Here is a 13,082-nt window from a genome sequence, read left to right on the forward strand (position 1 = left end):
ACTATTTAAATATAACCTAGAAGCTCAAGAGGTCAGTTACATTTAGATACCCTGTGAAAGCAATGCTGGCATAAATCCATGAAACCCCATCACCTTTTCTCATGAGTCATAGTCAATAAACAGAATTATTTTGTAAAGGATACAAGGATTGTTGTCATCAATGCTGCAATTGTCCAGAATCAAGGAAATGCCATCCAAATCATACACCTAAAAAAATCCAAAAGGTTTAATTTAACAGATGTCTCAGATTAGTAACAATACTAACAATGTTCCATGCAAGAAATATGTAAAAATGAAACAGGGATGTTTGTTTCATCAAAACTATTAAACATGCTAACATGAATTGCAGAGTAAACCTGGTGTTGTCAGCATGAGTATCATAAAACAGTAACACAAGCAGGCACTAATTTCATATTCTCCCTTCATTTAGCAAGTGTTTGACTGAGGTATTTTCTGTTTCTCACACTGAGCCAGATAAGCTATGCTCACTTAAAGCTCCTGCTTTCTTCCAGAGGGAAGAACCACCAAAAATTGTGGAGCAAAAAATAGGAAAAAAAAGAAGGTGAAAAATACACCTACACACACAAGTTTGCATGAGACCACATCTGCTGTACCTTCAGTAGCAATGTGTTACTTGTATGTGCCCAGCACAAATTCTTTATATCAAGTAAGAGCCATTTTTCCTTTGACAAAGTGTTCCTTATGGAACTATGGAAATTTGCCACTTTCCTGGCAAATGAGCAAAGATGAGATCTGGTCTTTAGCTCCCTGTGCATACACACACATGGGAGTTCATGAATTGCACTGCTACACTTGTGTGTGTGAATGAGTTAACAACATATAATCCTAACAGATTAATGAACATACACTTTACCAAGTACTTGGCACAAGCTGATCTTAATAATAGACATGGAGCATTATTATCTTACGGAAATATGTTCCACAAGAAATTTGTGTAGACTCCTAAGGTACACTGTCACATCACACATGCATATTAATAGCTTCACATGTCCCTTCCAACCTCAACCATTCTGTGATACCCAAGCTGTATTTGTCCAAATCTTAAGTTCTTTAATTTCTTAAAATTTAATTTCACACCAAGAACTGCCAGTTAATGGAATTTAATGTAATGCCAATTTAGGGCGTAGCTTGATGATGGTGTTCTCTATTCCATCTTTTTGCCCCAAACAAGACTCATTTTTATGTACCAAGTAAAACAATAAATCTCAAAATTTACACTGCAGCTTTCTGAAAAACAAGTTTTGTGATAAGAAAGGCAAGTCGAGTAGATTCAGATGTGAAATCCCAAACAGCCTATGGATAATAAAACTGAATTCAGAGACAAAGATGAGCACATGCCTCTTTTAAGTTCCTTTTCAGATAATGTTATTGCAGAGTCTCAAGCTACATGAGAAAGCAGCGGAGACAAACAGACAGGCAATGCTTACAGGTATAAGAAGCAAAGAGCACTGCTATGTCTTAAAACCCACCTTGCACATCTGTGCTAACATGCCTAACTTTACCTACATGAAATACAGTTAATAATACAAGTTCAAAAACATCCATTCTTTCCACTAAAAGTTTGTGTTTTCTCCAAAGGCCACGCACCATGCACAGTATCACACTTCAAAGCTTGACCTTTAAGTAACACAGCACTTGCACATGCTTGGGAAATGCTGGTTCTTTGATGTTCAGGCTGTAGCCAAACTCTGATGTGCCTACAATGCTACCTCTTATTTCCCACCAGTGAAATGCTGAACAGTAGAAATTAATTTGGACCCAGTGCTGTCAGCAGAAACAAACCATGCAATAGTATGCTCCAGGTTTGATTCAAACGAGGTGTCTACTTAACAGAGTAAGCATTTTGGGAAAGTACAGTTCTAATTAGGATCCATCAACACTTCAAAAAGTTACTGCAAGAATATGAGAAGATTCCTTCCAAGTTATGTGGGAACAGCAGCAGCAAACCACAGCCTCTGTGATAACTTCATGAAAAAACAAGTTGCTAACTACCACTGCATTGCACCTCCCCCCTTGGAGTTTCTTTAACATCATACAATTCAACTGTACATACAATTTGCAGGAATTAGGCACAGCTTCTGTTACCACAATGCCAGCTTTGGAATGTCACCTATGACTTACTACACAGGGAAATGGAGCAAGAAGAAAAACCTTACAAGGTACCTTCCCAAGACAAACCTATATACTCCAAGTGACTCATGAGATGAAGAGGTCAAATCCTGAGCAACCACTATTAGAAAAGTTCCAGTCCATGCCAGCTGTTCCTGAACCTCCAGTGGTCCACTGGAAAAAACACTTTATGGCAACCAACAATTTGTTCTCTGCAATGTGAGCCTGTTCAGCAACTGCTCTGCATAGCAGAGCCACCTGTGCAACACGAGTGCCAGAGGCAGTCAGGGAAGAATCATTGCCCAACCCAGTGTCTCACTTGCATTGCTGAAAGTCTCTCAAATCCTGCTGCTCTCATTTCCTTTCCTCCCAATCCAGCACATTTTGCAAACATTGAGAAATCGTCTTACACCTCAACCTCTTACACAGATCCATTGGAACTACACTGCCCAACAGAAAGGGCTTTGGGAACTCTTCCAAATAATTATTGGTCTCAGAGTTTTTGCTTTGAAGAGACTTGTCTGTGAAATGCCCAGTGTAGAGCAAGCCAGTAGAGCTTCTGCAGGGACCTTCTGCAGGGCTTGGGGAAGGAGTTAATATTCACAAAACCCTAATCTTACTTTAAATATGGTGTGAAAGTACCTTGTGAAGAGAACATCTGTGGCTGGTGTGAAACTGGCTATAATTTGTCTAGATTTTGGAAGAAATTATAGAGAGAAACTAAAGAATAGGACAGTTGTGGTGTCTGCTGAACAGAACTGTACATGTTGGCCTGTGTTACAAAAAAAAATATCACAAAATCTACTCTCCATTTACATTACTGACAACACAGTTGGCCAATAACAGGGAACTGCACTGGACTGTAGCAAAGCCACGAGGTTATTTTATTATCAAGAACAGTGTAGTTTGGAATAATACTGTATTCTGAACTACACTGAAACAGAAAACGGAGCTGCAAGGTAACTTAAGACAAGTTTAGAATTTAAACAATCCAGCTCTGTGCTAATGATCTCTAGTGGTTCTGTCAAGTCAGTAATGAATATCTTGCCCTAACGTTGTCAGTTTCTGAAATAGTTTTCTAAAATAGCAGAAACACAGAACATCCAGCATTCCAAGGCAGGTATCCATTCCTGCCAGTTAAAAAGCCTACTTTCACAACACAGCTTTATATTGCTGTAATTTGTTTACTGCACTTGCTTCTGAAACACAATCAAGATGTGTCATGCCAGTAAGAGAAATTTAAATGTATTACACTGAAGAGAAAATGCCTTTCCCAGTGACTGTTAGTTTTTTTCTCTTTCCCTGCATCTGAAATTTAATAATCTATCTTTATTATTTAAACCAGGCTCTAAAAAGAAGCTCATGTAAGCAAAGGTGCTGTACAAATATAAAACAAAGCTCATGGGAAGAACTAGCTCAAGGCTGTATTTGCCTACTGCTTCCATAGCCAAGGAATGATAGTCTTTAATTCAGGTAATCTGGGACATATATCAGCCCCTAGGAAAAAGCTACTCTTTTTCTCTTGATAATCAATGAAAAAAATACAGACAAAAATTGACAATTTATGTTGTCTTACAGAAGTCACATTTATGACCAATATATAAACAATGTCAGTAGCATAGTGAAGGATATGAGCCTAAACAGAACTGCTCCTGACAATCTCCCAGTACTTTCTTATGAAGTACACAGAAATAATTACCATTAACACAATCATTCCCAGCAGAGCCCAGGAAAAGTATAAAGTAATTGAGAGTACTTACTGAATCTTCCCCTCTAGCAGCAATGGAGCTCAGCTCAGGGGTAAGAATGCAAATTCTCTGAGTATGACCGTGCTTGTTGCTCAGTCTGCCTGCATCTTGTAAAATGCAACTACAATCTCCTATTTCTTAGAAGTTGTGTTTTGCCAAACTATAGGTGAGCAAAAAGAGTATGTTCTCTCAAACAGAAGTGGACCAGTAACAGTCTGAGTAATGCTGACACTTACTCTTCTTTTAACACATTATTTATAATCACAATGAAAAACAGAAAGACAAATTTCTAGGTTAAAAAGCAGTTACGGGTGGGAAACATATTCTAGAAATGAGTCAAAAAATAGGAACAAGCAGGAACCATTTATAAGGAAAACTTCTAGAGACAACATTCATTGGAGATCACCAATTTCCTACCAGTCAAAAAGTCTGTCTTCAATCACATTTATCTCCACAGTATTAAATTTTAACTCCCATCATGGAACTTAAAAGGTTTCTGGGAGCAATCAAACTGGCAAACTTCACAATTTTATGAACTTGGCTCCTTCCCTTCACCCTTTGTAATGCTTCCAGTTCTGTCACACAGCTCAAAGCGCCCAAACTCACTCAAGCAGCAGCACCTGGTGCCTAGGCAGGGCTGTGCTGGTTGGCTCCCCTCTCTGGAACACTTCTTTGGGTTTCTCATCTGCTCTATTTGCTGATTCTCACATGGCTAAAAGAAGGAGCACAACAGTAAATCTGATCCCCATATAGCTCAGACAAATTAGACTGGCTAATATAATTAAAACCTGGAGGAAGTGAAGTCAGAGAGAAAGGGAACGTTAATACAGCTGGGCTGGCATCACCACAGGAATCCTAAGGAATGCATTAAGGTAGCAAAACACACTTGATGCCTGTATTCTATGACTTCTCTTAGTGCCCTGGATTACTGAAATGATTGAATTGCAACACACTTCTCAAGAGCTGAATCATGCAGAGATTAACATCCACGCACACGCATCCAAAGCATCCTGAGCTGCATCTGTGTGAGCTCAGCCCACAGAGCCAGGGAAGCAATTTCCCTCCCTGAAACTCATCAGACAACCTACCTGAGGGGCTTTCCAGAGAGCCTGGGGGAATTGGGGGTTACACCCTGGAGAGGAGAACCTGCTGGCAGCCTTTTCACACCCCTACAAACCGGCCACCAGGACAGAGCTGCTCTCCTAACTCGGGTTCAAAGCAGTTTAAATAGAGAAAATATGGATTTAAAAGTGCAACTGAGAAGGTTCTGGCTAGATACAAGGAAATATTTTTTACTATGAGGATATGGAGCAGCCACTGTGGGTTCTCCATCTTGGAGGACTTCAAGACTCATAGACAATCCCTGAGGAACCTACTCTTAATTCAGCTTTAGGCAGGAGATCCCTCTCTGAATGGTTGTGTGAGTCTGAGACATTTTCATCTCACCCTAGCAAAAATGAAAAGGCTAAGACCATGGAAAGAAGCCCAAGTCAACTTTTCCTCACATTTACTTGAATTTCAGATTCTTTCTAGTCTAGTGTGACCTTTTCTTGGTTATAAAGTTGGAAATAGTTGTCAGAAATTTATCAAAGTATGTAAAATTCGGAAGCAGTTCTAGAAAAAAATATCATTATTCACCATTAGTGGAATAATCCTGCATATTCACTGACTTCACATGACAGAGTAACCTTAAAATAATTTGTATTTTGGATGTCAGACCATTCATATGAATTTCTTCTTATAAACCCATATAACTTCAGATTAATGCCTTAGAGCAAATAAAAAGGATTCCCCAACTGTACAAATGGAAACAACTTCATGTTTTCTAGAGTAAAAAGAATTTTGTACCATTTAATATACTGAGAAAATATCTGAACTGACTGTGAAGAAAAAAAAAGGAATACGAGTAAGGCCTAAACCCCACAATTGATAAAGTTTATTGCATAAGCAACATGGTTAACCTACAGCAGAAGCTTGCTGGTGAACACAGCAACCTTTAATTAGGAAAACAGCACTTTTTATTATCCACATCTACAAGAAGCAGTGAGCCTAAAGAACAGACCATTCACAGTACACATGTATTATTGGTAATGGTGAATGAAGCATTGCCATACACTGACACACAAGTCTCAAGACTCAGGGAGCAGCCTCCAACATTCCAAGCCTCTGCAAATGACCTAACAAACCTTAGCCATGAACACCCTTCCTGGTGCTGCCCGGGAAAGATGAATGGCTCCCAGCTTCTCAAACCCTTCTGTCTCTAAGTCTGCATGACTTCCTGAGACAGAAAATCACACTAGAATACTAAATTATATCAAAGAAAAGGATTGCAATGAAATATACACTGGGCATTTGTTGCCAGTCTTTGGCCAACATGAAAGATATTTTTAAGCTTTACTCCTTCTGAACGTACCACATGAGACTACATAATGACTTCTGTAGTGAGAAATACATCCTTCAGACCTTGACACCAAATAGGCTGACTAACAAGAGTAAATTTTTCTCCAAGACCTCCTCAACAAACAGTTAATGAGTGCTTAGACATCTGGGCAGAATCCAGCATCCAATGTGGGTAACAGAAGAGCTTAATAACAGTAGAACACAGCAGCTGTTAGGTTTCCAAACAGGCTTCTCTGCATCTATGATGGTACTGAAAAACATTACTTCATTTTTTTTCATTTCTGAGTCTTGGTTTTGGGCTTTTAGTTTGTTTTTCCAATCAGCAGACGTGACAGGAGATATACACAGACTATTCTACTGCAAAATACCAAGACTACTTTAGGCCTTCCGTGCTGCTGGATTCCAAGGCAGACTACAGGCACTTTGGTTTAGAATACAGGCAGCTGTGGCTTGTGGCCATCAAGTCTGTGATCGGAGTTCACCACGTTCTGCAGATCTTTTTAAATCCTTCTGGACAGAGGCTCCCTTCTCCAGGACATCACAGCAGCCTTCCTTAGCTGCTCTGAGAGCCCCTTGGACCAGTATCAATGACTTTGCTCATGTCCACTTCAACCAAGGCAACGTCCACAGAACACTCTTCCACCTCTGCACCACCTAGGGAAGCATGGATTTAACACTTTAATGTCTGAAACTCAGAAATCATGGCAACAAAATCTGTTGCTCCTGCTATGTTGATTTTAAAGATATTCACTCTCTTTCAGCATTATTTCCCAGAGAGAAAAGAAGTTTATTTCAACTCTCCCAAAAGTGGAGAAAGATCTTTGCCTCTTCCTTGGAGGTAAAAAAAATAATTTAAAAAATCTTAGAATCTAAATGTGGGGTACCTTTGTGATGTCCTAAACCTTTCCTCAGAGAAGTAGTTTAGAAAAAGAGAGTTTTGGCCTTATGGAAGAGGAAGGGGAGATGAAGCTTCCAAGCACACCATCACACTGAGCCAAAACAAGCAGATGCAGAGTGCCCAGCTGAGAGGAGAGGGTAACAGGCTAACTCAGCTGCTGAATCATTTTTTCAACTAGTCTTTCCAAGAGCAAAACGCAGGAGTCTCCATCCATTGAGATGATAATACAAACACTTGAGAATTCAGAATAGGTTCCCACAAGAGACAGTAACACAACTAGAACATTTGCTTTTTAAACAATGCAGCTTTCCTCATTCTCTTATGTATAGTTCCTGAAGCAGAAGCCACAACAAATAGATGCTGCCATGAGAAGCAGCTTGTTTGCTGTCGTATGGTTTAGATCTGTGACTTGATGTGGATAAAGCGAGGTCCAACACAGACTCATTTTGCTTGAAACGTATTATACTTGCTAGTGTAGCCTCTGCCCCACCCTGGCAGCAGCAGCAGAAGAGAAAAATGGTGCTAAACATCATCCAGTATTCAACACTGCCCTGCAAATCAGCTGAATTTGTACAAATTTCCATCAACACCACAGCACACATTTATGTACTTCTAGTCACACACTCTCCTACTCTCAGTCCACGAAACTCAGTAATCAGATAATCTTCAATTGCCGATTTCCAACCACTGCTATAAAAGTGACTCTTAATTCTCTTGTCTTTCATCAGACCAAAAAGAAACCAGATGGAAATTAAGTATAAGAATTAGTTATGTGACTAGAGACAACTTCTACAAGACCATCAAAACTTCAGAAATTTATTTAGTTCTAAAGCAGAGTGAAAACTGAAGACTTCTCACTTTGAAGTTCTGAAAAAATACAGGGATAAAAGTTGAACAACAAATCACATGATACCTTTCAGCCTTTTTAATCACTGTTGCAATAGGAAGTTCCAAGTCAGTCTGGCAAGCTGCCACTGTTTTGGTGGCTACATATTTTTGTCCTTTGTCTTCCATGTCAGGCTTTAAAAAGCATTTTATGAGTATCTCAATTAAAATAAGAGACTTTGTTTTGTGGGTTGGGTGTACAGGCTTGTTATTTTTTGGGGATATTTTTATTTGTTTGAAGTTTGCTGTCTCCTGTTTTACATTTTCTATTACATCAGAATAACTTTTCCTCTGGAACAGAATTCCAGACAATCCATAAAAACATCCTGATTTTGAAAATCACTGACATTGACAGAAAAACAGATTACCACTGAACGCTCCTGTTGAAGATCTCCTCATTAGTGTTCCACACTAGTGATCACACACTCTTCCAGACAAAAATGGGCACCACAGCCTTGTGACTGTTACTTTACTACTCAGGCCACCTTTGGTACTTACTTAATTTCTCCCCTGCAGCAGGCACACCTGCCTTTCTGCTTCCTTCTCCCAACATTTCCACTGCTCCCAGACACACAGTCCCGCTGAAATCCTTGAAAACTGCCAGCTATGTTCAACTTAAAATGGGTGGAATGGAAAAGGAGGAAAACCAGTCCAAAATCACATCTTGTTTTGGTGAATGCCTCACCCTCACAGAGGCCACATATATCATCACTATCACAACCATATTCTGAAATTGCCTCCACTCCCAACATCCAGGGTTGTCCATCTCACTTGGAAATTTCTAAATTCAGCAAGCAAAAATAAATGCCAATTGGTTCTTCTACGCTCTAATGATTATTTTTCTTGCATCCAGCATTACTTAACATTCTCACTTCGTTTCACTTTAAAACAAGGATTTAAAAAAAAAAAAGTAAAAATCAATGTCAGACATATAATTCCAGCAGAAGGTGTCCCTGCCCACAGCAGGGGGTGGGATGAGACAAGCTTTAAGGTCCCTTCCTACCCAAACCATTCTGGGATTCTATTACTCTGATCAGCTTAACCAAAGAAGTGGGGGAAATCCCTGTGTATGCATATTATTGAGAAGTTTAATGTTTCTCACACTGCAGAGCACAGAGGGGATTCCTTTGGTTTGGGGTCTTTTTCACACATTTTATATATTCAGGATTAATTCCTTGATGATTCCATGATTTTGTCAGTAACGGTGTTTCATTTTCAACTGCAAAAGAAATCTGAATTATGATCTTTTTATGATGGCTCATCATTTTTGACATCTGCAACCCGTTTTGCTGATGTAACTGCAGTTAAAAGTAACTCACAGAGTGTTTTTCCACTGACAATTTTTACAAAGTGTGATTCTGGCAGCACAAAGTTTTTGTATCTTTTCCATTAAAGTTTTGGAAAGTCCCAAACTGCCAAACCACAAAAGAATTCAGAAAACAAGCCTAGGTTACAGTAGTATAACACTTTAGTGTTTGCCCCCTTTTCAGCAATTATCTGCAACCATAGCAATAAATAAAAGCAGAATAAATCCTAGCACCTTACACTGCACCCCTGTGACCACTGCAGACACCAGTCACCAAATGACACGGCCCACTAGCATACCATAACACAGCTCACTAACAGAACCACTAACGATGAAAAAGACTTCCAAGATCACCAAATCCAACCTGCAACTGATCCCCACCTTGTCACCCATACCGGAGCACTGAGTGCCATGTCACTGAACACCTCCAGGGATGGGACTCCACCACCTCCCTGGGCAGCCCCTTCCTGGCCTGCCCAGCCTTTCCATGAAGAAATTCCTCTTGATGTCCAAGGTGAACTTTCCCTTGAGGCCATTTCCTCTCATCCTGTCCCTTGTTTCCTGAGAGCAGAGCCTGACCCACACCTGGCTGCCCCTCCTGTCAGGGAGTTGTGGAGAGCCAGAAGGTCCCCCCTGAGCCCCCTTTTCTCCAGGCTGAGCCCCCCCAGCTCCCTTGGCAGCTCCTCACAGGCCTTAGAGAATGCCCAACTGCATTCTAAAATACCATTGCTGATCCTGAATGTCTGCCCCACCCTGGACAAGCAGATAAATGCACTATTAACAAACCTCTCTGTGATCTGGGAGCTGTTTTTATTTTGAAAACTATTTTCAATGAAAACAAACTACTGGATAGGTTAGGAACCAGAGAATGTCACGAGGCTAGTACAGGGGCACATTGCAGCCTGAAAATGTGTGGTGATTCAAGAGGCGAGCAAATGAACCAGCAATGATCTTCCAAAGGTTTACCCACACAGAACATTTTGAGGTGCAGGTCTCCATTGCCCAAGCCAATGGGACCCAAGGTCTAATCCCTCCCAGTGTGACCAAAAAAATGACCATTACAGGAAATGTGGAACACAGGGTGGAAGGAAGGATAAGATTAATCAACCTCATCTGAAGTGAACAATACACTAGAGAAGTCTGAAGGATGCAATAAACTTGGGTTGATACAGCTCACTTCAGCAGAGTTTCTGAGTGCACAAGCAGACACAGAGCTGGGATGCAGAATTTGGCACTGCCTTGCTGCACTTTTCAGATGGTCCCTGCGGCTGCTGGCTCCTGAGAAGCTCCATTCCTCTGGGCAACACTCAGGAACTGCTGAGTACACAGTGATTTGATTTTGGTGGGGGAAGATTGAGGGGAGGAAGAGGAGAATGTTGGGATGTGCATGTGAGCCATGCCAAACTCTGGCCAGACGTGGTCCCTCAAACACTTATTTGCTGTACCTGCCACGGACTGGCCCAGCCCTCATGTGACATTGACACTGTTTCTTTGCTGACAGTCCAGACTTACAGAAAGCTGAGCAATTATTCTCTGCATTTACCTGAAATTCTAAGCATACACATCTCCTTTTAATGATCCACCAAGCATAACCTTTGCACAGGATCAGACTCTCTTATTAAGATAAATTTAGCCACCTCGTTGAGATTAAGATCAACTCTGCATTTAGAAAACAAGACTCCAGATGTTGTGATTTATATGTCTATAAAAGCCATATATATGGTATGCATGATATACAAAAACTCAGGAATGCATGCTCTAGCACTAAATTTCATGCTGAAAGCTTGCTAATGCCTCAGGCTAGTGAGCGAGATTATACATGAAGCTGTACACAAGGAGATTCCATAGTTGTTTCTTAATTTGCCTCTAAATTACAACTACCAGAGGGTTTTCTGACTATTTGTGCCTCTAAATGTCTTGTAGTCTGGTAATAACAACTGCAGGTACTACAAAAAGTAAGATTCCTCATTTCTAGCTGAACTCCTGTATCTGTGACAAACAAAATTCTAGGTTTTCAAATTGCAAAGGTGTTGTTCCAATTGTTTTAAAAACTCCGTAATAAATGTATCCTTTCATAGGGTTAATTTATCTGAAAATATTATAGCACTAAACAAGGCATGTATATATATATATATACACACTCAAGCACTAAGCCAATTGTTTATACAATTTTGAATGTTTTGTTTTGCTTTATTTTTATTGTTATTTATTCTCTTGCCACAGATCATTTATTTGATGACAGCCTATAAAGACAAGACTGTATATTTTAACTGAAAAATTAAAAAAGTTCTTGTTTCAAGACCGTTTAATTAGTCTCCATGAAGCATATATACACCATATTATTAAAAATTATTTAAAGGAAAGCTACACAAGCACAGCCAACTCCTCCTAGCAAGTCCATTAACAAGAAAAAAAATCTCCTATGAACAGAGCTTGAGGGTACATTTCCACAGATGAAATTTGCACCATAATTAATGCAACCATAAAAACTAGAAACTTTTTCAAAAATCTTTGAATTGTGCAAGTCAATATTTTTTACTATTTTTAAAAAGAAAGAAAATTTCTCTAAGAGTTTGATAATAAAAACTTTCATTCAAAGTTGATTTTCAAAGGAGCAGGTCAACACTTTTATAGAAATGCCTGCAGGAACAGGTTGACAGTAATGGTGGGTCAGAAGGTGAGAGGAGAAAAAGCCTTGAATCAGAACCTCAATCAGCTGACACCAGGTTGATCTATTGTAGGGGAATTAGAAGCTTTTCTTTTTTTCTCAGCAGCTACAAATTCTAAAAGCATTTTTTAAAAAGTGCATTGAATGGGAAGGTGCTCATGAATCTGTATAATCCAAGAGCTGGAACTAAGAGGTGACACTCCCAACCACTAAATACTCCATTTGGATTGCAGGTTCCCAAGGAATGGGCAGTAGTCAGTGTCCTCTCAAACTGCCTCTACTTCCTTTCCTGGAGCTGAGGGGAGCAGGCAGAGCTGAGACAACTGAACAGACCTGGCTGGAAAATCCGGAGGGAGTGACATCCAAGTAGCAGGGAACAAAAGTCAGATGCAGGTTAAAGAGAACCTACCAATTTATGACTAATTACACTGAGCTGTTTGCATTTTTGTTTGCAGGCAAAACACTGCTTTCTTTATTATTATTTTTAGCTACAATGCTGAATAATTGCCTGAAATAAAGGCTTTCAATATTTCCAAATAAAGCCCTTCAATATTTCCAAAGCCAAATGCACAATCATACATTTCCTGGATTCAAGGATGAAGACAATCTTAGAGAAGTTGGAAACTCTCCTATGTAAAATTTCAAGCCCTGAACAGCTCCATGGGTAGCAACCCTCATTTTCTAAAAGACAGGAAAAAACTGATTTGAAGGTAAATGTTATAATTTCCCCTTATTAAAATTCAGCATGTGTTGCCAGCTTCAATATGAATCCACTGAGCTCCATAATTGTGCTTTAGAACAGTAATAGCTAGGCACAAATCTAAATCCTTCTTATTTTCTTATAGGTAAGATTAATGTCAAACCAAAGCTGACTGTAATGCTAAAACATGTAGAAAAACATAGAGGAGAGACAGTTATATTCAATACTTATTCTAGTTTATGAAGAACAGAAAAAATTCTATCTTTACAAAATGAAGCTAATCCTCATGATAGAATCATGGAATGGTTTGGGTTGGAAGGGACTTGAAAGCTCATCTCAATTCATGC

At 39.6% G+C, this 13,082-nt stretch overlaps 1 protein-coding gene across 1 annotated transcript in view; it reads right to left on the reverse strand.

Annotated features, from left to right (window-relative positions):
- Positions 1-13,082, reverse strand: part of ATXN10 (ataxin 10) — a 91,729-nt gene that overhangs the window by 17,374 nt on the left and 61,273 nt on the right. The window contains exon 10 of the mRNA XM_041398599.1: positions 144-207. Coding sequence (XP_041254533.1) covers positions 144-207 — 64 coding nt within the window. The remainder of the gene's footprint in view (positions 1-143; positions 208-13,082) is intronic.

This window comes from Onychostruthus taczanowskii, unplaced genomic scaffold (genome assembly GCF_017590055.1).
Source record: "Onychostruthus taczanowskii isolate IOZ18803 unplaced genomic scaffold, ASM1759005v1 scaffold15, whole genome shotgun sequence".
NCBI lineage: Eukaryota > Metazoa > Chordata > Aves > Passeriformes > Passeridae > Onychostruthus > Onychostruthus taczanowskii.